This window comes from Microcebus murinus, chromosome 2 (genome assembly GCF_040939455.1).
Source record: "Microcebus murinus isolate Inina chromosome 2, M.murinus_Inina_mat1.0, whole genome shotgun sequence".
In the NCBI taxonomy this organism is placed as follows: domain Eukaryota; kingdom Metazoa; phylum Chordata; class Mammalia; order Primates; family Cheirogaleidae; genus Microcebus; species Microcebus murinus.
Genome location: NC_134105.1, coordinates 80,849,440 through 80,874,375, shown reverse-complemented (window position 1 = coordinate 80,874,375; position 24,936 = coordinate 80,849,440). Strand labels below are relative to the sequence as shown.

The following is a 24,936-nucleotide window of genomic DNA, read 5'->3' as shown; positions in this document are numbered from 1 at the left end:
ATATATTTTAAAATTTTATGACCCCAAGTCACAAAATGATCTAATATTTTACTAGTAAACTTAATTCAACATATGAATTTAATTCAATAAACATCAGAAACCTATTTGGAGAAATTGATAGCTAATCTATTATTTCATAAACTATTATTTTCTGACAAAATATATATAGACACTGTTTTATTCATATTTGACTTAAGACATGTAAATAACCAGAAAAATTATTAAAAGAATTAAGTTATTTCAGAATTAGATGTAGCTTTAGCAATTTATCTCTACATCTTTAAGTGACAAAGTCACATAGCTAGAGAGGGACAAGGAAACACAGCAAACTGGTGGCCAAGATTATTCATTCATTCCAACATGTACGGAGTTCCTGTGATATACCAAGCATTGTACTAGCATATATATATGCTCAGAGAAAGTACACAGGGTTTGATGTTGTTGAACAGTAAAGATGGAGACAAAAAAATTTATAGCATAGTGGGAGAATTATATATATAAACAGATAACTAAAATACAACAAGCTAAAGATATGCAGAGGGTATTATGATAATACTAAAAGCATATCTTATTTAAGGAGGTTCCTTAAGAGTGGTGACAACAGAGCTGAAGGATGAGTAGAAATTCACCAGTTGTTCTGTTTGGGTAAGTGGGTGTGTGTGGTGGAATTCCAGGTAGAGAAGAAGCAATATGGTATAATGGAAAAGTACACAGAGTTTGATGTTGCTGACCAGTAAAGATGGAGAGAAGGAATGGCTAAGAGAGGAAGGCAGAAGCCAGATTGAGAATAGGATGTTATGTCAAAGAGCTTGGACTTTATTCTGCAGGTCATTGGGAGGTACTAAAGAGTTTAAAGGAGAAACACATTAGATGTGTAGGAGATGGGTCTGAATACTAATATTTAAAAGACAGGTAGTGGAAGGACACTATAAAAGAAACAGAAAGAATGGCATAGATGTAGGGGAAGAACCAGGAAAAAAGAGTGTCACAAAAGAGAAGGAAACAGAATTTCAAAAAGGGTAAGCAACTGCAGCGGAGATGTAGGGAGCATTCAGATAGAGCAAACCAAAGGGGAAAAAGCATGCAGAACATGAGACATGGTTACTGGAGGTTATATTTTTGAGAAATTTGGATTAGATGGGAGGAGTCAAAGGAATGTCCTCCCCTCACCCCACAATGGAATTGGTTTATTTCAGAAGGCTTTTGATAAGATAAGGTACGTGAAAATACAGTTATGTGTTGCTTAACAATGGGGATATGTTCTAAGAAATGTGTTGTTAAAAGTGATTTCATTCTTATGCAAACATCACAAAGTATACAATACTTACACAAACCTAGAGGTTATAGCCTACTACCTATAGCTAGGCTATAAGGTATAGCCTATTGCTCCTAGGCTACAAACCTATACAGGATGTTACTGTAGTAAATATTGCAGGCAACTGTAATACAATGGTAAGTATTTGTATATCTAAACAGAAAAGTTATAGTACAAATACGGTATTATAATCTGATGGAACCACCGTTGTATATGCAGTCCATTGTGGACTAAAATGTCATGCAGTACAGGACTGTAGTCTGAAAGCTTTGAAGGCCACCACAAATATAAAGTACTTAAAGCTATTTCTATCCAATTTGAATAACGTTTTACAGAGGCTCCAAGTTCCCCATAATGGGTAGATGGTAAAACTAGCAGGAGCCAGGAAGATGACATAACAATAGTTAACATTTATGGAACACTAATATGTGCCAGACACCTTACACGTAGTCAGGTAAATTATATTAGTATCCCTGTTTTACAGATGAGGTAACCAAACCTCAGAAAGGTTAAGTAATTTGCCAAGGTTCTGCAACAGAGCTGAAGGCTAGACAATCTAATTCCAAAGCACATGCTGTTTCCATTTTACCATGCTAGATCTGATGAACAGAAGTGCTATGACAAGACAGCTCAGATTAAAAAATAATTTTTTAAAATTTTTTGTAGAGATAGAGTCTAGCTATGTTGCCTAGGATGTTCTCAAACTCCTGGCCTCAAACAATCCTCCTGCCTTGGCCTCCCAAAGTGCTTGGATTACAAGCACGAGCCACTATACCTGGCCTAGATTTTTTGTTATGGTTTTTTTTTTTTTTTTTTTTGAGACAGAGTCTCACTCTGTTGCCCCAGCTAGAGTGCCGAGGCATTAGCCTAGCTCACAGCAACCTCAAACTCCTGGGCTCAAGCGATCTTCTTGCCTCAGCCTCCCGAGTAGCTGGGACTATAGGCATGTACCACCATGCCAAGCTAATACTTTTTTCTATGTATTTTAATTGGCCAATTAATTTTCTTTCTATTTTTAGTAGAGATGGGGTCTCGCTCTTGCTCAGGGTGGTTTCGAACTCCTGACCTTGAGCAATCCATCCGCCTCAGCCTCCCAGAGTGCTAGGATTACAGGTACAAGCCACCGCACCCAGCTGGCCTAGATTTTTTTGTCAAAAATTTATTTATTCTTTTTCCTCAGAATTCTGAAACACAATAATCTTCTAATGGGAGAGGTTTCAGAGTTCTTCCTAAGCAGTTCCTCTTAAAAAATTAGTAGCTTCTCAGGTGGAATCATATAGTTTCCATAAATGGTTTGTTTCCTTTTTTTTTTTTTTTGAGACAGTCTCACTTTGTTGCCCAGGCTAGAGTGAGTGCCATGGCGTCAGCCTCACTCACAGCAACCTCAATCTCCTGGGCTCAAGCAATCCTCCTGCCTCAGCCTCCCGAGTAGCTGGGACTACAGGCATGTGCCACCATGCCGGGCCAATTTTTTGTATATATATTTTTAGTTGGTCAATTAATTTCTTTCTATTTTTGGTAGAGATGGGGTCTCGCTCAGGCTGGTTTTGAACTCCTGACCTTGAGCAATCCGCCGCCTCGGCCTCCCAAAGTGCTAGGATTACAGGCGTGAGCCACCGCGCCCGGCCTGTTTCCTTTTGTTTTTTTGTTTGTTTCCTTTTTTTGATTGAAATATACTCCAAAGCACTTTAAGGCCAATATGACACAGTATTTACACACAAAACTCTTATATCATTCTGCAAAATGGCCAAAATGAGAAGATAAATAGGAAAGCTCTGTATTTGATATAACATAGGACCAGTGCTATGAAGACTAATGAGTTGTAAACAGAAGCAATCTATAAAAGACCACTGAATTCAAAAGAGACCACTGAAATGGTTGAAGCCAGGTTAAGTCAAAACTTAATGTGTCAATGTAGACACTATTGTTTACATACCTGTTGCCACACCACACAGATGCTTTCCAATTCCTACCACAGGTAGTTTTCTTTCTCTTAGCAGAGGAATCTTGCCTGAAAAAAAAGAAAATGAGAATTAAGTTAGCTCTGTCTTGAGAGAAAGTACATGTTAATGTGGCCTTCTGAAAGACAGAACTGATCAGAGTCTTTGAATTTTAGGGCTGAAAGAGATTCAAATAAAACATTCTCACTTTACAGAACTCAACATATAACATAAGAAATTGTTTAGTGTTCATGACATCAAAAAATTTATTTATCCAGTAAATAATTTTAAATACAGTAATTTATATGCAAATGATGGTATGCTTCTGAAGGTTGGATTACAATTAGTGGATGGAAGAAGTTGCTGAGATACATTTGCATTACTTTCTCTTTCAATAATCTGAAAAACTTAGAAAAGGTACAGAAAGGACACTAAAGAGAATGAGGCGTGTGTGTGTGTGTGTGTGTGTGTGTGTGTGTGTGTGTGTGTGTGTGTAATGTGAGTTCCAGAGCAACAATGTATCTCCTTTGGTACAGTTTAAAACTCTAGGCAGTATTCTTACACATTAGGCAGAGAACTATCTTATTTTCTTTAATGGTTTAGGCAAAGTCATGGTAACCACAGGCAGAAGGCTAGTTTATGGTATGAACAGACTCAAAATTAATTTAAATAGGACAAAGAAGCAGCATATTATTATCATATTATCCAAACATATTATCAAAACTTTTAACCTCTCCCCTAATATAACACTTCATTTCCAGTTGGTAATGAAAAACAGTTAAGTTTCAACTCTAATTCAATTTACAATTATTTAACTGTTACATAAAACATTTATATAATAACAATGGATTAATTTTACTCTTTTCCCTGAAACACTGTTCTGCATGACTGGATTTCTAAGCAACGCTCAGTTTGAAACTTCTATGATTTATGGTAGAGCAATGCAAAGTTACGCAACTTACTCAAACACAAGTGTTGAATATCAATTTGAAGTCTTTCAAACACTGAATTTTTTTTTCTGTGTTTACCATCTACCTGCACAAACAGAACATTATTGTAACAATGAATGACTTTTTATGTTTTAAAAAAAAAGCTTTATGAAAATAAAAAGATTTCTATTTGTTTTCAAAATTCAGAGCGAATAAGTTTCCATCTTACTTTTAGTATTAAAAATAGAATGAATAAAAAAATTAAGATTGCTGAAAACTCTAATATCACACATACTATAAGGTTAGAAAATTTTACCAATTATTATGTATACATTATTTCCTTTATCTTTGTCACCACTAGCATACTATTTTTTTATAGAAAGAAACTGTCCATTTTATTAATAATAAAATTTCAGACGACTCAAGTTCCAAAAGGGAATGTTTCTTCTATTTTTATAGGTTTTTTCCTTAGCTACACAAAGAGAAACAACTGTCATTTAAGTATGTCAAAACCAATAAAGATTCACTGCTATTTACTTTCTTTTATATAAATTTTAATGCATTTTTAATTCCACCCCATGGGTTGGCAAACCAGCCATTACAGTTACTGTTGTCCTATAATGCATTTCGGTTGTTTTTAATAAGTGCAAACTTTAAGACAGCATGTCGTTTTGTCTGTAAGCTAACTGGAAGTGGACTCTCTCCCTGAACTGCAGGGTCATGTAGCATTCTAGCTAATGAAAGTTGATTTGGAAATACTATCCAAATAAAACTGCTGAGATTTTTCCCTAGCATACTGTTTTTAACTCATTTTTCTTTTTACTCTCCCTGAAACATCATAGCAATTCTAATCCATGTGCCTATGCCTTACTTATTGACATTTGTGGCCCAGACCTCTCTAATGAGCATAAGACATATATCCATTTATGAACTAGAAAGCTCTACTTTAACAGCAAACTGAGCACATCCAAAACTGAAATCATTATTTCTCCCTCCAAACCTATCCTTCCTCTTCCTCCTCCTTTATTCCCTATGTCAGGGAATAGCACCACTTAGTCACTTGAGCCATAAAAACACTATCCAAAATTACTCCTTCTCTCTCATATTCAATGAATAATAAATCACCAAGTCTTGTGGTTTCCAACATTCTAACGTTTCCTGTACTCTTCCCCTTCTCTCCATCCCAATGCAATAGCCTTAGCTCTGGCCCATTTCTTACTTGGATTACTGGATAAAAATTATCTCGTTATTAATCTTTCTCCTTTAAGTATCACTCTTCTGACAGTTTTAATGGTGCTGCTAGAATAAACATTTTTTTTTAAGAGACAGGGTCTCATTTAGTCACTCAGGCTATCGTACAGCAGCCTGGTCATACATAGCTCACTATAAGCTTGACCTTCTGGCCTCAAGTGATCCTTCTGCCGTGGCTTCCCAAAGTGCTAGGATTACAGGCATAAGCCACTATATCCAGCTAGGATAAACATTTAAAGACCCTTTTTTACTTCACCAACTCTTAAATATTCTTTCAATCTCCTCTCAAGTGTCACTTCTTCCATGAAACCTTTGTGACCCACATTAGACTGAGGTTGGTGTTCTATCTTCAAGCTCCCATAGCATCAAGTACTTAGCATTATCATAACACACTTAGCATACTGAACCAAAATATTTTTATGTCTACTCCACTAGACATAAGCTTCTTGAAGGTAAGAATTAACTATTGTTTCCACTGTATCCCTAACACAACAGGGTAAAGTCAAACTCCTCTTTCAGCATAAAATATGAGACGTTCCATAGCCTCGCACTCCTCTCCAGTCTCATCACTGATGAACTCTATCTACCTCACATCATGTTCTCTCACAATTCAGAAATGTTTCCATGTTGTTTTAGGCATTTGATTATACAGTTCTTGCTTCCTAGAATGATTTTCAAACCCTCTATTTAGCAAACCAATACTTTACTTTTCAAGATTTAGCTTAAGCATCATCTTTTCTGTGTAGTCAGTCATTCTCCATCCCTTCCCTGCAATAAACCTAGGAACATACACTACTCTGTGCATTTTAACATGTAATTGACTACAAACATTCATTTATTTGCCTCTCCTTTCTAAACATAAGTAATAGAGTGTAGGCACCTTTCATATTTGACTTTATACATGAATGTCTATTTTGGTACCTGGCAGTATGCTCAGTAACTGTTTACTGTTACTGTTACTGGCAAAGGCAGAAGTAGGAACCAAGACTTTTTTTGTTAAGAGAGAGGGTCTCGCTTTGTCACTCAGGCTGGAGTGCAATGGCCTCACCATAGCTCACTGGAATTTTGAACTCTTGGGCTCAAGAGATCTTCCCATTTCAGCCTCCCAAATGGCTAGAACTACAGGTACACACCACCCATGTCCAGTTAATTTTTTCACTTTTTGTAGAGACAGGGTCCTGCTATGTTGCCCAGGATGGTCTCAAACTCCTGGCCTCAAGCAATCCTTCTGCCATGGCCTCTGAAAGTGCTGGGATTATAGGTGATACCATGCCCACCTGAGGATCCAAGACTTAACTCCTAGCTTGAGCTTGGCTCTTTCTATATATTTTCCTGTCTCTGCAAATAATTTTAAGAACTCAGATAAATGGACTATCAAAACTTAGATTAAAAAACATCAGAGGGAGAAGCCAAGAAGCCAGACTAGAAGCAGGCTGCACTTGCTGCTCTCAAGGAGATGATCAAAGATTGTGGGTGGAGGGTCACCTGTGGATAGACCTCTACCCACAATGCTTTTGGAGAGAGCATTATGAATCATCAGAGAAGTGACCGGAGATACCCAAAGAAGGAGAGAGAGAGGCAAGGTGATCTGCTCGGCAAGACCGGAAGATACCTGGGGGAAGTGTGCACACATGGGGAAGGGTTAGGCGAGAGATCCCTTAGGCTCTGTACTCCCCCAGCAGACACTGAGATCAAGCTGTGAGGAGGTCTCTAACACAGCATGGCTCCAAACTGATCAACGAGCTTGGAGACTACAGCAGCATTGCACTGGAGAATGGGCACAGTGGGGTCCCACCAACTTCTGGTCCCAGGACATGGCAACAGACACCAATCTGCCCTCTCAGCCCCAGGCTGCCCAGTCTGCACAGGGGTCAGTTCCACTGCAGCTGCCTCCCCATTATCCCTGCTGGATCAGAGAGGGACAAGGGAGGGCAGGTTCTCTCATGCACACTGTGACTGGGTGCCATGCACCACCTCAACCCCCCTACTGGCTGCCTCCTAGGGATCTGAACAGAGCAGGTGCTCATCAGTCCTCAGCATCTGCCACAGCCATCTTGCCGTCTCAATAGCACTGCCACTGCCACCTGAGTAACACCACAGCAGTTGCCACAATCAGACCTGGGTGGAGGGAGAGCTCCAGCTACTGTGAGTTCCTGGCAAGGCACTGCACATCACACTAGCCTTGCCAGCTACTACAGCCTGAGGAATCACCCCACCACTGGCTGTGGTCCTTCAATCTGCCCAAGCACCGGCCAAGACCCCCAACCTGTCCAGATGTCTGCAAAGATACTGCATCCCACATAGACACTCAACAAGTTCCCAAGACCTCCCCCCCCCACTGGTTGCAGTCCCATTATGCACCCAGGTGCTGCCCCAGGTCCCATGACCTGCCCTAGAGCCTGCCAACATCCCACAACCTGTGCAGGAAACTGCCAAGATCCCAAGACTAGCCCCACCACAGGCTGCAGTCCTGTGACACCTCCAGGCACCCACCAAGGTCCCATGACCTGCTCAGGCACCGGTCAAGGTCATGTCACTGACCTACATGGAGAAGGATTTGCCTAGTCCCCAGCCCAAGCTTTTAACAGCAGCCTGGGGACCAACCTGCCAATCCAAACGAGTATCCAAGCACTGGCTTGGACTGTGACAACTGTAGGGTAACTAGATGATGCAGGAGAACAGCTGTGTTACAGGCTCTTAGTGCATCCGCTCCTCTCCTGCCAGGTCAATCCTCTATAGTAGGATACAAAAGCGCTATCCAGGGATTTCTCCTCCTCGCTAAGTAGGAGAGATCCCAGAAAAGGAGAAGAGGTATGCTGAAAACCTATCAGCCCTGAGCTGAGAATAGAGGTTTCAGATGAGAAGAAACAAACAAAAGAATTCTAGCTATATGAAAAAACAAGCTAGTCTGACACCCTCTAAGGATCACAGTGCATCTGCAGCAACAAACCCCAACCAGAAGGAAACTGTCAAAATGTCAGAGATGGATTTCCGAATATGGATGGCAAAACATGAATGGAATTGAAGAGAAAGTTGAAAACCAAAAAAAGAAACCAAAAAAATATTTCAGGACACAAATGAAAAATATGAAGTCACTGAAGAGACAACATAAGAAAGGATATGACAGAATTTAAAGAAATGAAAGGGTCATTTAGGGAATTACAAAATACAGCAGAAAGCTTCAACAACAGACTAGACCAATAAAGAATTCAGATTCTTTATTCTGAATAAAGAATCTCAGAGCTTGAAGACAAGGCTTTTAAACTAACCCAATCAGTCAAAGACACAGGAAAAAGAAAAATGAACAATCACTCAGAGAAATATGGGACTATGTGAAATGAGCCAATATACTACAGGTATCCTGGAAGAAGAAAAAGCTAAAAGCATGGAAAAATTATTCAAGGGAATTATTGAGGAGAACTTCCCTGGCATCATCAGAGATTCAGATATCCAGACACAACATGGTCACTGAAAATCAGGAAGATTCATAGCAAATAGAACATCTCTAAGACACTCCAAATCATTAACCTAGCCAAAGTAAAAATGAAAGAGAAAATTCTACAAGCTCCAAGATGAAAGCAACAATTAACCTACAAAGGAGAGCCATCAGGCTAACAGCAGACTTCTCAGCGGAGACCTTATAAGCCCAAAGGAATTGGGGACCCACTTTCAGTCTTCTTAAGCAGAATAACTGCCATATAAGAATCTTATATCATGCAAAACTAAATTTCTTAAATAAAGAAGAAATAAAGCCTTTTCCAGACAAGCAAATGCTAAAGGAATTTGTCACTACTGAACCTGCCCTACAGGAAGTGCTTGAAAGTATACTACACATGGAACTGCATAATAGATATGAACCAGTGTAAAAATACCCAAAAGGTAAATCTCACAGCTCTTCTAAAACAATAGCACAAGAGGGAAAACAAAACAATAATCATCCAATATGATGAATAGAACAGTACACCAATACCAACACTCAATGTGAACAGTCTGAATGCTTCTCTTAAAAGATATAGACTGGCTGAATGGATGGGAAAACACAACCCAAATATCTGCTGTCTCCAGGAAACACACTGAACCCACAAGGACATGGAGAGACTCAAGGTCAAAGGATGGAAAAAAATTCCATGCCAACAGAAACCAAAAGTGAGTGAGTGTAGCCATTCCCATATCAGATAAAATAGACTTTATTTATTTATTTCTTTTTATCTTTAAAGATCTTTGTTTCTGCTTATAAATAGACTTTAAATAAACAATGGTAAAAAAAAAAAAAAGACAAAGATATACTTTATAAAATGGTAAAGGGAGCAATTCAACAAAAAGGTATAACAATCCTAAAATATATGCACCTAACACTGGAGCTCCCAGGTTTACAAAACAAATTCTGCAAGCTCTAAGCAAAGAAACAAACAGTAGCATCTTAATAGCTGGGGACTTCAACACTCTACAGACAGAACTAGACAGATCACTGAAGCAGAAAATGAATAAAGAAACAATGGACTTAAATGAGACTCTAGAACAAATGGACCTAAAAGACATTTACAGAACATTCTCCCCCAAACTACTGAATATACCTTCTTCTCATCAGCACATGAGATATTTTTCAAGATTGATCATATCTTAGGTCACAAAATCAGTCTCAGCAAATTCAAAAAAATCAAAATCATGCCATGTGTCTTTTCTCAGACCATAGTGGAATAAAACTAGAAATCAATTCCAAGAGAAACACTGAATTCTATAGAAAGTCATGGAAATTAAACAATCTGCTGTTGAACAATCCTTGGGTAAATGATGAAATTATGATGGAAATCAAAAGACTCCTTGAACTGAAGGAAAAAGGGGATACAAAGCTTTCAAAATCTATGAGATATAGCAAAAGCAGTCCTAAGGAGAAAATTCATAGTCTCAAATGCCTTTAACAAAAAGACAGAAATATCACAAAAGAGACATTATAATTGATACCAAAGAAATACAAAATATCATCTGTGAATACCACAAAAACCTCTATGCAAACAAACCAGAAAACCTAGAAGAAATGGATAAATTCCTGGAAACATGCAATCTTCAAAACTCGAATCAGGAAGAAACAGAAATCCTGAACAGAATAATAATAAGCAGCAAACTTAAAGTAGTAATAAAAAATCTCCTAACAAAAGAGTACCCTGGACCAGAGGAATTCACAGCCGAATTCTACCAGACCTACAAAGAGGAACTGGTAATTATCCTACAGAAATTATCCCATAATATGGAGAAGGAAGGAATCCTCCCTAACTCATTCTATGAAGCCAGTATCCAATTACATACCAAAGCCAGGAAAAGAAATGACAAAAAAAGAAAACTAAAGACCAATATGAACATGGATTCAAAAGTCCTCAACAAAATACTAGCAAACCAAATTCAAAAATCTATCAAAAGGATAATTCATCATGACTAAGTGGGTTTTATCCCAGGGATGCAAGGATGGTTCAATATATGCAAATAAATAAAACAATTCACCACATAAACAAAAGCAAAAACTAGAACCATATGATCATCTCAATAGATGCAGAAAAAACATTCAATAAAATTCAGTACCCTTTCATGGTACAAATTAGGTACAGAAGGAACATACCTCAAAATTATAAAAGCCAATATATTGTACCACAGCCAACATCACACTTAATGGAGAAAAGCTGAAAACATTCTCCTTAAGAACTGGAAAAAGACAAGGGTGCCCACTGTCACCACTTCTATTCAACATAACATTGGAAGTCCTAGCCAGAGCAATCAGGCAAGAGAAAGAAAGGGCATACAAATTGGGAAATGGGAGGTCAAATTATCCTTGTATGCTGACCATATGATTTTGTATCTAGAAAACCCTAAAGACACCACCAAAAGACTCATAGAATTGATAAATAAATTCAGCAAAGTCTCAGGTAACAAAATCAATGCACACAAATCAGTAGATTTCTATATACTAGTAATAGTTGAGAGTCAAATCAAGGACTCAATATCATTCAGAATAGCTACAAAGAAAATAAAATACCTAGGAATATACTTAACCAAAGAGGTGAAAGATCTCTACAAGGAAACTATAAAGCACTGATGAAAGAAGCCACAGATGACACAAACAAATGCAAAAACATTCTTTGCTCATGGATGGGCAGAATCAACATCATTAAAATGTCCATATTGCCCAAAGTGATTTACAGACTCAATGCAATCCTCATCAAAATACAAATGTCTTATTTCACAGACCTAGACAAAATAATCCTAAGCTTCATTTGGAACCAGAAAAGACTGAATAATCAAAGCAATCCTAAGCAAAAAGAATAAATCTGTAGGCATCACATGACCTGATTTCAAATTTTACTACAAGGCTATAGTAAGGAATATAGTATGGTACTTGTATAAAAGTAGAGACATAGAACAATGCAACAGAACAGAAAATCCAGAAATAAAACCATAGAACTATGATCAACTGATCTTTAACAAAGCAGAAAACAACATACATTAGGGAAAGAAAGTCCTATTCAATAAATGGTGCTGGGAAAATTGGATCAGCACACGTAGAAGAATGAAACAGGACCCCTAACTCTCACCATATACAAAAAGTAATTCAAGATGGATAAGACTTAAATGTAAGGCATGAAACCATAACAATTCCAGAAGAAAAAGTAGGAAAAACTCTTCCAGACATTGGCCTAAGCAAAGAATTTATGACTAAGACCCCAAAGCCAATTATAGCAACAACAAAAATAAATGGGCCTTGATTCAATTAAAAAGCTTTTGTACAGCAAAGGAAAGAATCAACAGAGTGAATAGATAACCTATAGTATGGGCGAAAATATTCACAAAGTATACATCCAACAAGGGACTGATATCCAGAATCTACAAACAACTCAAACTAATCATCAGGAAAAAAACAAACAACCCCATTAAAAAGTGGGCAAAAGACATAAAAAGAAGTTTTCAAAGATAGAAAAATGGTCTACAAACATATGAAAAAATGCTCAACACCACTAATCATCAGGGAAATGCAAATTAAAACTACAAAGAGGTACAGTACCATCCTCTCCCTATCAGAATGGCCATCATTAAAAAGTCAAAAAACAATAGATGTTGCTGTGGATGCAGAGAGACAGGAATACACTGTTGGTAGGACTGCAAATTAGTACAACCTCTATGGAAAACAATAAGGAGATTCCTCAAAGAAATAAATGTAGTCCTACTATTTGATTCAGCAATCACATTACTGCATATTTACTGAAAGGAAATGAAGTCATTTTATCAAAAAGACAACTGCACTCGAATGTTTTTCACAGCACAATTCAAAATTGCAAAGATGTGGAACCAGCCTAAGTGCCCATAAATTCACAAGTGGATAAAGAAAATGTGGTATATGTATATACACCATGGAGTACTACTCAGGCACAAAAGGGAATGAAATAATGTAATTTGCAGCAACTTGGATGGAAGTGGAGTCTATTATCATAAGTGAAGTATCTCAGAAATGGAAAACCAAATACTGTATGTTCTCACTGATAAGTAAGAGCTAAATGATGGGTACATACAGGCACGAAAAGATATAAAGGACATTGGAAACCAAGGAGGAGGAGGGAGGGTAGGATAAAAACTTAACTATTGGGTACAACGAACACTATTCTGATGACGGACACATCAAAAGCCCTGACTTAAGCATTTATACAAGGTATCTAGGTAACAAAAACACTGGTATCCCCTTAATATTTTGAAATAAAAAAACCAAAATCACCTTCAGTTTAAGACAATTCATTGATATAATTAAAACTGATAAAAAGCTAAAATTGAATAGATAAAAAAGAAAATTCATTTTTTATTTTCTTTAAGATATGTTTCTGTCATTTTTTTCAAATAAGAAAAATGCAAACAAAGTTTGGTTACTAATGTACTGCAATGATTTCACTTACCTTGAATCTTGTGGTCACCTTTTCTACTAAGATGAAGTGAACTTTTTCAGCATCTTTTAAGGCAATATCAACCCAATGAGATAATTTTCCCTTTCCTGCTCCAAACTCAACAAAGCATCTTCTTGGACCAAGTAACTTTAATTTTTCAATGTTACCTAAAATAGAAGCCTGCAAACTTCACAAGATTATTTTATAAAATAGAGCAAACACATTTGGCTCAAATGGGAAAATAGCAAGGTAATTTCTACATACAACAGTATGTTTATCACAGTGATAATTTCTATTTGGTTTTAAATTCTTTTTCTCTTGCTTTTAAATATTTAATACTTGCTACTCAAAACCATATCTATAGCCCCAATTTTTTATATATGTGTATACATATTTTTTTAAATGGAAATATTTTGTACACTGAAAGGTAAGTGGAATAAAATCTCAATAACAACTATATTTAGAAAGCTTTTAACAAATGAACAAAGGCCATTTTTAGTAGGGTTACTGTAACCTAAACATACCTGCTGTTTCAGGTGCTTGGTTGCAGAATCACCATTTTTAGGGTCATTAAGGGCATCTTGTAAAGCTGGATGGGACATAATATGATCTTTAAGTGTAGAATTCAAACCTGTGTCAAACATAAACACAATAGCTTAAGAAACCAAATGAAATTGTAGGATTCTGAATAATGGTAGTAACATATTTTAAACCAGAATGGTAGCAAGTCATATACCATCTATTACTCTAAAATAATTTAACTTGCAATTTTAGGCAGACTTACCTTCACTTGCTTTTCTCAATTTCTTAATTAACTTTTCCAACTGCTCTTCAGATAGAGAAGAAATTGGAACCTATATACAAAAATAAAACTAAATAATGTAGCCAAAAAGTGCCATAAAGTAGCAGGATAGAGACTTAACAGTTGGGCAATTCCCATGCAGCTTAGGCTCTTCTTTCTGATAAGGCCTTTTCCCTGGTCTAACTGCTAAGCCTCTGCTCTATCTCTGCCATGCTACTTTAATTCAGCTAACCTCCTCAGGGTCAAGAACAAGTTTAGGCTCAGAAGAATTCAAGAATCAAAGAGGACTCAGGGCCATATTGCAGCTTGTCTTGTTATGGGGCATGAGCTGGTCTGAGAACCAGCAATTACCAATAATATTGATCATACAACAAATGCATTGTAAATTCAAAACAACAGTTTTATTTGAAATAAAAATTGCAACATGACTTATTTACAACATAGAGATAGCTTATAAATACCTTTTAAAATTAAATATTAAGTCAATGTACTTACTAATTGTTCAGGTATTTCTGTTTCATCTTTTAAGCCTGCATTAATATCTTGAATAAAGAAATCCTTAATAAAAACAAAACCACAATATTGTTAATAATGTGAAGATCACAAAAATTAAGCTGAAAATTCCATTCATTCCATACTATGTACTATACTATTCCCTTCATTCCATACTATGTACCTGCCATTCTTCCTTCCTCCATTTATTCATTTAGTCATTATTGAGTACCTACTATAGTCCCAAGTTTGGTTTAAGTGCTAGGCACAGTAGATAATATAAGAGACAAAAATCTCTACATCCATTGACCTTATATTCTAGTGAGGTGGTTATTTGAATAAGTATTTATAGTCTAAAGAGATTTGTAGTTTTTATTAAAGTTTTACCTATCTACAGAATAGACTGAGGCCTGTGCCAAGTTTCCTTTATGGAGTTGCAGCAAAAACAACAAAGTACCAAAAACATAAAGCTGTTTACCAGACATGCAACATGACCAAAAATAGATAAAATATAGATATCACAATGGTATTAATTCTGATTTCTTCTACTTTAAAATATTAATTAAAAATCAAAAAAATAAATGTCCTGTGACACTTATTTAAATTAATATAATGAGATGTTTCTAGTCCTTCTACAGAGGTATACATTCTAGGTAAGGATCTATATCAGCATTGTCCAATAGAACTTTCCGCAATGATGGAGATGTTCTATATCTGCTGTGGCCAACATGGCAGCCACTGGCCTTGAAATATGGCTAGTGTGACTGAGGAAATGGATTTTTTATTTAGTTTTAATTAATTAATTCAGATTTAAATATGTGGCTATTGGCTGCCATACTGAATAGTTTAGATCTAGATGAACGAAAATAGTGCTATTTCCACAAATCCTGTTTTAAATGTAAAAACAACTCCTGGGACATTATGTTATGCATAGTAGTGGATTTTTGTTACACAGATGGCAGAAAGATAATATTCTGATTGTGTGTTGGTAGCTTTCCTTATATGGATAGCAAAGGAAACTGGTAAATGAGTGGAATGGGTGAAGATTGCAGGAATGACAATGCTTTATTGGATGACTGACAACATTATAATAGAACATTAGCCATAACTATAGAACTTGATGGACTCTTAGTTCAAAATGGTTGCAAAGAGTGCTCCAGGTAACTTATACTGTGGATTAGATTTTTAAATGTGAAAACTATTTATATTAGAGAGATTTATCACCACTTATTTTCATGTAATATACAACATGTTTAAAAATTGATGACTGGTTTCCCAAAGTAAAGCAGAACAATATGCCTTTACCTGGGTTCTAAGATTCTTATTCTACATAATGTACCAGATTAAATACTTCTCTACATTCTTTTCCTCTATCTTATCACCCCACTGCTTTTATCCATTTCCTTGCCACTGTGTGCAGGAATGCAATAAAACTCACCCAAGGCATTCCATTTTTAATAAATTTACCTCTTCTCTCAAACTTTTCCCAGAGTACATATTCCACTTGCTTGCTTTAACTGAAAGCTGGCAATTAGGTAAGGAAGATACTTATAAGCAAAGCCAACATTCTCTTTCTACTAAAGTGACTAAGTCCTAATAGGGTAGTGGTGAGGAGTTATCATTTTTCTTCTACAGCATCTTAATGTAAAAATACTCTCTTTTGAGGCTATGCCATGTGGTCCAGTGGTTCTCAACTGGGAAGAATTTGCAAAAATATGGGGGAATATTTTATTGTCAAAATAAGTGAGAAGTGCTATTGGGACACACGCCTCCCATGGATCTCTTGATTTTCTACAAGTCTTAGAATCAGAGGCACTGATTATCTTTGGTCCAGACTATGTTTTCAAGGACACTTGTATACCAAGTACCCAGTGTCTCTTCCTAGATAACAGGGCAGGCTTAGTTATTGTACAGTATAATAAATAAATGTCTACTTACAGAACAAAGGTCAGGAAGGTTTGCTCATCGCCCAATTTAAAAATAATTTATATTTCCGGTAGGCCACTTCCGGCCTAGCCATGGCGGCTAACGCACTACCAACCCGTCGCAGTTGCTGCCGCTAGAGCTTGTGGACAAATGTATAGGATCAAGAATTCATATTGTTATGAAGAGCGATAAGGAAATCGTTGGTACTCTTCTAGGATTTGATGACTTTGTCAATATGGTACTAGAAGATGTCACTGAATTTGAAATCACACCAGAAGGAAGAAGAATTACTAAATTAGATCAGATTTGCTAAATGGAAATAATATAACAATGCTGGTTCCTGGAGGAGAAGGACCTGAAGTATGAATGGGTTTCCTTGACTTATGCTAGATTCTGTTTTGTCTTAAAATGACAAAAAAATGGATTTTTTTTTTTTACTTTTTAATATTTAGATCCTATAAAGCAGTTTCCCGTTAAAGGGAAATACTTTGAAGATGTATACCCATTTTGTAAGTTAATCATGATTATCTTGGAAAAAGAAGAAAAGAATTTCTTCTTTGAAGACTAAAATAAAGATGTTTTTTGTTAAAAAAAAAAATAATAATTTATATTTCCTAGGCTTGGGGATCCCCAGCTGTAACACAAGCCCATTGTACATGCAGCATCTATCTAGGTGCCTCCATGCTGACTTAGCTAGCCTTGAGTAGCAAAGGGAACAGATGCAAACAAGCTCATGTTGCTTGCTGTGTGGTGAGTGATCGAAGTCTTTTGTTTTTTGTCTCTGACTCAGGAATCTCATGTCTTCTGCTAGCATCCAGAAACCTATGGTAGGCTAACTCAATAGCCTAGAAATAAGAAAATTTCAGATTCTTCATGGTTCTTGACAAATACACTTGACATTTGCTTCTCAGAAACCAGGATGGATACTTTCAAATGTACAGGATGCTTTAGAATACATAGGCTTGGACTGTCCCACTCAAAATGCCAAAAGCCCCCACTGAGAAACACCAAGCTCCTAAACCATCCTCTAAATCTTTCAGGGTTATCAACTACCAATCTGCTAGTCATTACCCAACATTCACAGGGTCTTGAAGTTGTCCTTTCTACTCCAAATCCAGCCAATATGACAATGTGTTCAAGCCACCTAAGCATAATAGCTCTGCTTGACTTTCTTAATTCTAATAATGTTCACTCTACTTCTGCAAAGTACTTCCATGGGCCCTCTAGACTCTGGCATTACTGTGAACCATTTGCTTCTAAAATCTTAAACTCCATTAACCCATTTTCTGACCATAACTTTATACTATGCTAGTACAATGCATATTGAGTCTCTTGTTCCTAATCATGTTCTTCTTTTTTATTCTCTTATTCCTAATCATAGTCTTCCACCTTTTAAAGACCTTTTATCAACTAATTTCTGGCTTCTGTTTCATGCCATCCAGTTTAGATAGCCACTATAATCATTCTCTCTCACAATCTGGTTATTCTGTCACACCCATCCTTGCAAAACTCAATGCCTGCATTAATATGATTTTTAACTACAACATCTGGAGTGCTGACCACTGCTGAAGTCATTTGGACTGATGCCAGTTCAAATTCATTATCTTCATACCTAGTCTGACTCTCAAAGATGCCCAGCAATTATACTCCATAATCCTAATTCTAAACTTTTGCCTCTCTCCTCAAATCTCCTACTGTGCCATCATCCCTCTCAATCACCTTCTCTCTTACTTCAACAAGAAAAGTGTTGCTATCAAATGAGAACTTTCTCATTTAGTTTTCCTGTCAGCTCAACTTTGCCTGAACAGATATATTTTACTCCTTCCCATCTATCTCAGTAGATCTATCCCTCTGTTCCCCATCCCTGCCTGCTACCTGAGAAGCCTTCCACCATTAGTGATGCCCTCTTCTATTTCCAGTTTCTTCCTCTCTACTGGCTCTTTACTCTTAGTACAATTGTCCCCCAGTATATGCAGGAGATCGATTCTAGAACATCCCACATATACTGAAACTGTGCATACTCAAGTCCCCCAGTCAGCCCTGTGGAAGGAAAAGTTGCCTCTTTTAAATGTGGGTTTCATCATATGAATACTGTATTTTCATTCCATATTTGGTTGAAAAAATACACATAAAAGTGGATCCACATAGTTCAAACCCATGTTGTTCAAAGGTCAACTGTAAATAAAACAAAATTTCTCCAATTTTAAAACACACTCCCTCTATCCTGCCATCCTCTCTGTCATTCTAACTCTCGAATTCTATTCATAGCCAAATTTCTTTAAAGAGGCTAGGCTTAGCCAGGTGTGGTGGCACACACCTGTAGTCCCAGCTACTCTGGAGGCTGAGGCAGGAGGATTGCTTCAGCACAGGAGTTCAAGACCAGCCTGGGTAACATAGTGAAACCCTGTCTCAGAAAAAAAAATGTCTATTCTTGTGATTTTTACTGCCTAATCTTCCAATTACTCATATATCACTCCAGTCTGATTTTCTGCCCAACTCACCCTATTAAGTATGTATTTTACTAAGGTCTTTGATCTTTAACAACAACCATATTGCCAATCCAATGGTTTCTTTTCAGTCCTTACCTTACTTGATTCTTTGCAGTGCTATTCATTGTTGATTACTCTTCTTTTTTAAATTCTTCTTTCCCTGGTTTCTGATACACCATGTTCTTCTACTTTTTCTCTTTTTTATCTTTTTAGCCACCCTTTCTCAATCTTTTCCTATGGTTCCTATTAGCACCTCACCCTTTAATGTCAGTGTCACCAAGAGTTCCATCCTTGGTCTCATGATCTACTCCTTAGCTACCACTCAAATCTAGTCTTTTACTCAGCTCTCCCACTGTACTTTACTCTCACACCAGGTGAAATGCCAGTGCTATCTACTCTCGCTCCTAGGCCTTGGCACATATTTGCCTCCTTGTCTGGCTGATTCTCCTTTGACCTTTATGTCTCATCTTACATGATACCTCCTTTAAAGAACCCTCCCCGACTTCTTCCCCATTTCTCTCACTCCCTATATACTCCAAAAAATATTTGGGCCTTTCTCCTTTATTTATTGATTTATTTATTTATTTTTGAGACAGAGTCTGTTGCCCAGGCTAGAGTGCCATGGAGTCAGCCTAGCTCACAGCAACCTCAAAACACCTGGGCTCAAGTGATCCTCCTGCCTCAGCCTCCCAAGTAGCTGGGACTACAAGTGACCACCACCATGCCCAGCTAATTTTTCTATTTTTAGTAGAGATGGGGTCTCACTCTTGCTTAGGCTGGTCTCGAACTCCTGACCTCAAGCAATCCTCCCAACTCGGCCTCCCAGAGTGCTAGGATTATAGATGTGAGCCACCACACCCAGTCCTGTCTCCTTTATTCTCCCATAGCATCCTATATTTTTATCGATTTTAGCACATATGTTATTGCATTTTCCATTTCCCCCACTATATTGTAATGTTCTTCTAGGTAGGATACTTGGTACAATGTCTGGCATAAATGGCCAATTAGTATCTATTGAATAAACAGTCCCTTTCTTTTTCTTCTAATCACTTACCCTGGGTAACTTAAAAATCCAAAGCTTCATCTATGACTTTCATGTATTTGACTTCCAAATTTAGATTACTTGCTCTAAAGCAGCAGTCTCCAACCTTTTTGGCACCAAGGAACAGTTTCATGGAATTTTTCCATGGACTGGGGGTGAGGTGTCGTGGATGGGGGAGATATTGGTGTGCAGCCCATTTCCTAATAGGGCACAGAGCTATACCAGGCCTCAGCCCAGACGTTGGGGACCGCAGCTCTAAAGAGTTTCAGACTCATATATCCAGCTCCAAATATCTAATCAGTCACCAAGTTTTACTGACTCTGCTACCTAAATAATTTGTACATCCATCCCTACACTTTCCATCTTTGTTAATTCAGTGTTTTACCATATGCTACCTGGATTTCAATAATAGCCTCCTAACTAGTCTTCCTGATTCCAAGCTATCTTCCTATACTGCTATAAAAGAAAGTTTTCTAAGAGGTAAATTTGACCACACCAGTCCTGAGCTTAAAGTCTATCAGTAGTTTCCCATATCTTTCAGAATAAAGTTCAAATTTCTTGAAAGCATCATGTAGTTTCTCAGCTCCATACTTTTGTACATGCTGTCCTTTCTGCTTAGAAGGACTCTTTTTCCTTTTCTTTGCCATATCAAGAATCAGCTCAACTGTTATTTCTTCTGGAAAGCCTTTCTTGACTCTTGGATTTAATTTTAGTTTTGATTCAAGTATGTGCTCTCATCACGTGCTTACTTCTTTCTTCTTTCATTTATTCCTTATTTCCAAGTTTATTTGTCAGTCTCAAATAAGCTCCTTGAAGGCCGGGATCATATTTTATTGAGGTAAATTTAGTAGACACTAAGTAAATATCTTTCAATAACTAAACTGTGAAATTATACTCTGAAGAAAACTCATGTTGCATAAAATTCTATTCTCTGAATTAAGACTGTAAGTGGATTTACTGCCTGATATCCTACATACATCAAGTACATTTACCAAATTAAAGCCTTGAGGCATGAATCTTATTAAATATTCATGTTTGTAATATACTAAGTATATATATATATACACACACACACACACATATATATATAAAAACATTACACACCACACATTTCACCATTCAACTTTACTGATCAAACACTTACGGGTTTTGGCTTCTCTCTTGAGTTACATTTTTTCAAATGCTTTGCTAGTTGATCTTCATATACTGTGCTAAATTTAAAAAGAAAATTATTTAAAATAAGACTTGTGATAATAACTGTTGCCAGCACAGAAAAACCTTTATCTGATCCGTACTTACTGTTTGGGATCTAAAGGACACAGGATTCTTTTCCGAGTATCTTCTTCCTAATAAATCAAAAGGGACACATTTTAATAAAATTATAAATTTATTATTAATACTTACAGATACTAGATATAATTTCAGTGTCTCTGCATTCTCAAAACAAGATGAGGAAACCTCAAAAGGACATAATAAAAACATTGGTAAAAATCAGGTCATAAGGGTTTAACAAAAAATCTCTAGTGTAGCTAGCTTATGTATATATGAACAAATACTGCTTTGGACAAACAGGGTCTATAGCTTCAAATAGGTTTTAGAGAAGGCCTACATATGAAATTTAGAATCTAAGATAGCATTGATTATGATATGCACTACTATTTTATGTACTACCAAGAAAGAAACAATGCTATTTTATGTTACTTTAATCGACAAATAAAAATGGTATATATTTAACCTGTACAACATGTTTTAAAATACATATACGTTGTGGAATGGCTAAATTGAACTAAATAAATATGCATTATCTCAAATACTTAGTATTTTTTGTAGAAAATGCTGCCCATTTAAATGATGGCTTATGGGTTTTAAGATGCATCCTGATTTTAGAGATGTTAACACATATTTTCAAAAGTTTCTTAGAAATAATAAAACATGGCATTTAACCATTTGGTATGTGCCACATTTTATTGGCTTTGTAACTTTTCAGTATAGTAGTTCTAACCTTTTCATTACTAAGTAACATGGATTTAACTACAGCCATGCATCGCTTCATGATGGGGTTATGTTCTGAGAAACACCTCTTTAGGTGATTTTGTTGTTAGGAGAACACCATAGAATATACTTATACAAACCTATATGGTATAGTTTACCATACATCTAGGCTGTATGGTACAGCCTACTGCTCATACAGTACAAACCTGTAGCACATATTACTGTACTCAATACTGTAGGCAATTGTAACACAAGGGTAAGTATTTGTGTCTCTAAACACAGAAAAGGCAAAGTAAAAATATGGTATTATCTTATGGGACCACCGTCATAAATGCAGTCTGTCATTGACTGAAATGTTATGTGGCACATGACTGTAATATACACTAGGAAAAAAGAAAGGAAAATTAATAGTGTTGGCACTTCTACCCAACATTCCAAATGACTCTGCATGAAACGGGAGAGTGTAATCCTTAAAACCACAGTCTAGCCAGACTGCCTCGGTATGATTCCCAGCTCTATCAGCCACTGGTCCTCTGACCTTAGGCAGGCTTATCGCCTCATTTAAAAGATGAGAAAATCATGTATTACCTCCTAAGGCTTGTGAAAATTAAGTGATCTAATAAACAAAAAGACAAACTCAAAACCTCCCATTATAGTGCTGGTCATGAAGTAATGCTAAGTGTTAGCTGTTACTACAATTTATTTCAATTCTGGTGTGCTTCTCAGCATATCCATGAAGCTATGTACAATGAATTTCATGGAAAAGCTAAGAAATCGTCAATACTGTTTTGCTGACTTTAAAACCTAACCTCCACATAAGAAAAGATTATTTTAACCCCAGAAGCCTAACTGTAGAGTAGGAAAAAAAAACCACATTTATTATTTGGATTTAGAAACAGGGTTATTTAACCTTGTCACTATTGATGTTTGGGGCTGGATAATTCTTTTTTTGAGGTGGGGGTGTGGGGGCTGTCCTGTGCTTTGTAGGAGGTTTAGCAGCATCTTTGGTTTCTACCCATTAGATGCCAGTAATACTCTCCAGTTGTTGACAACCAAAATGTCTTCAGATGTATCTACTGGGGGGGGGGGGGCAAAATCATCCCCAGGTGAGAACCACTTGGTAAAAATGCACAAAAGTGGTGTCATCACAGCTATATATGATACTTAAAAAAGATGGAAACAGGCCGGGCGCTGTGGCTCACGCCTGTAATCCTAGCTCTTTGGAGGCCGAGCCGGGCGGATTGCTCAAGGTCAGGAGTTCAAAACCAGCCTGAGCAAGAGTGAGACCCCGTCTCTACTATAAATAGAAAGAAATTAATTGGCCAACTGATATATATATAAAAAATTAGCCGGGCATGGTGGCACATGCCTGTAGTCCCAGCTACTCGGGAGGCTGAGGCAGGAGGATCGCTTGAGCCCAGGAGTTTGAGGTTGCTGTGAGCTAGGCTGATGCCACGGCACTCACTCTAGCCTGGACAACAAAGCGAAACTCTTGTCTCAAAAAAAAAAAAAAAAAAAAGATGGAAACACAATGTCCAATTATATCATAAATTGCAGATTCAAGAGGATGGCTATAATTCACAACCAAATCATAGTCATGAAAAGTGTTTCCACTTGGTGTTTTGCAGTCTTTCCTCAAAGAACTAATACTATTCCTCTCTAGGAATACTGATCAGCTTGTAAGGATTTATTCATATTCTACTACTAACATCATTTGCATTCACCTACCAGATGTCTGAATAAGGTGAAGTCTAAGGCCTTGCAACAGAGTGGGAACAAAATCCTTCTCCTAACATAAATCTCATTCTTCAACCAACAGATGTTTGCTCGTCCCCTAAAAGCCAGTCAATACAATCGTGGGTATACTTCGGATATTCAGAAGGCATGAAACCAAATGTTGGTCTATTTAGTTTATTTCTTCTAATGCTATTAGACATGTTCTTTTTCTACCAGCATTCTGCTCCTCTTTTATTTTTACTTTACATATTTGTATATACGTAAATTACTTTAGGAAATATATGATAGTAGTGTTTGGTTGTACAATTATATGCATAACTATTATCAAACAAAATTTATGTTCTCAATTTTAAAAGGTCAATTTTTGTATATTTTTAATCCTTCCTTTCCCATTCCAGCAAATAGTTTTAAGTTGCGTCTTAACAGGTTAAGTCTAATTTTTAAAGAAAGTTTCTTTCAACCACATTCCCAAGTGATTCTCATTCAGAAAACAATAATTAGAACACAAGTAGTGAAACCTGAGGACTTCAATCACTGCTTTAACTACCACTTCCCATCAAGAAGGCGGAAGGTGAGCAGAGGTAGCTTGAAGTATAACTAAAATTTACCATTACCGTGAAATAGGATCAAGATAAAGGGGTCACTGCCGGCGCTTTACTTAGTAAAACAAAACACTGTTCATCACTAGGGCTCATCATCGCTCCGCAAGGAGGGCAAAACTGCATTTATTAAAGTAAAAGCTGGAGAATCCAGGGGACAGAAGCAGAAACCTGTCAAAGAGGGGAGGGGTCGGGGTCCAGCACCGACCGCACCGAGAAACTTATTTCCGACTCTCGAGAGGGTAGGGCGATACCAGACCTCCGCGGCTCCAGCGTGTTCACCACAGAACCTTTTTCCAGCAGCCACCACCATCCTGCAGAACCGCTTCTTCTTTTCCACATAATAACTGCATCTACCCTCAGCTGGAAAACCAGTCGCGGGAGGCATCGGCACAGAGGCCGCCATAATTCAAGGCCCGCTTCAGGTAGCCAGCGTCTGGCAACCAGAAGAAAAATTGTCAGCTTCCTTCGGGTCCCCTTCCCTTAACAAACATGGCTACCTCAGA

At 37.2% G+C, this 24,936-nt stretch overlaps 1 protein-coding gene and 1 pseudogene across 5 annotated transcripts in view; one reads left to right on the top strand and one right to left on the bottom strand.

The window, feature by feature from the left end:
• Positions 1-24,936, bottom strand: part of TRMT13 (tRNA methyltransferase 13) — a 27,033-nt gene extending 2,097 nt beyond the window's left edge. For 2 of the 5 annotated variants that reach the window (XM_012748600.3, XM_075999891.1), the window contains exons 1-9: positions 24,690-24,936; positions 21,402-21,448; positions 21,247-21,313; positions 14,649-14,711; positions 14,136-14,205; positions 13,876-13,982; positions 13,364-13,531; positions 4,218-4,290; positions 3,252-3,326 (exon numbers count right to left, since the gene is read on the bottom strand). In XM_012748600.3, the coding sequence (XP_012604054.1) occupies positions 3,252-3,326; positions 4,218-4,290; positions 13,364-13,531; positions 13,876-13,982; positions 14,136-14,205; positions 14,649-14,711; positions 21,247-21,313; positions 21,402-21,448; positions 24,690-24,836 (817 nt within the window). In that variant the 5' untranslated portion in view covers positions 24,837-24,936. Of the gene's footprint in view, positions 1-3,251; positions 3,327-4,217; positions 4,291-13,363; positions 13,532-13,875; positions 13,983-14,135; positions 14,206-14,648; positions 14,712-21,246; positions 21,314-21,401; positions 21,449-24,643 lie in introns of all 5 variants that reach the window. The other 3 variants (XM_075999890.1, XM_075999892.1, XM_012748597.3) reach the window with 2 other exon arrangements.
• On the top strand, positions 16,650-17,143 carry LOC105862374 (U6 snRNA-associated Sm-like protein LSm5 pseudogene; annotated as a pseudogene).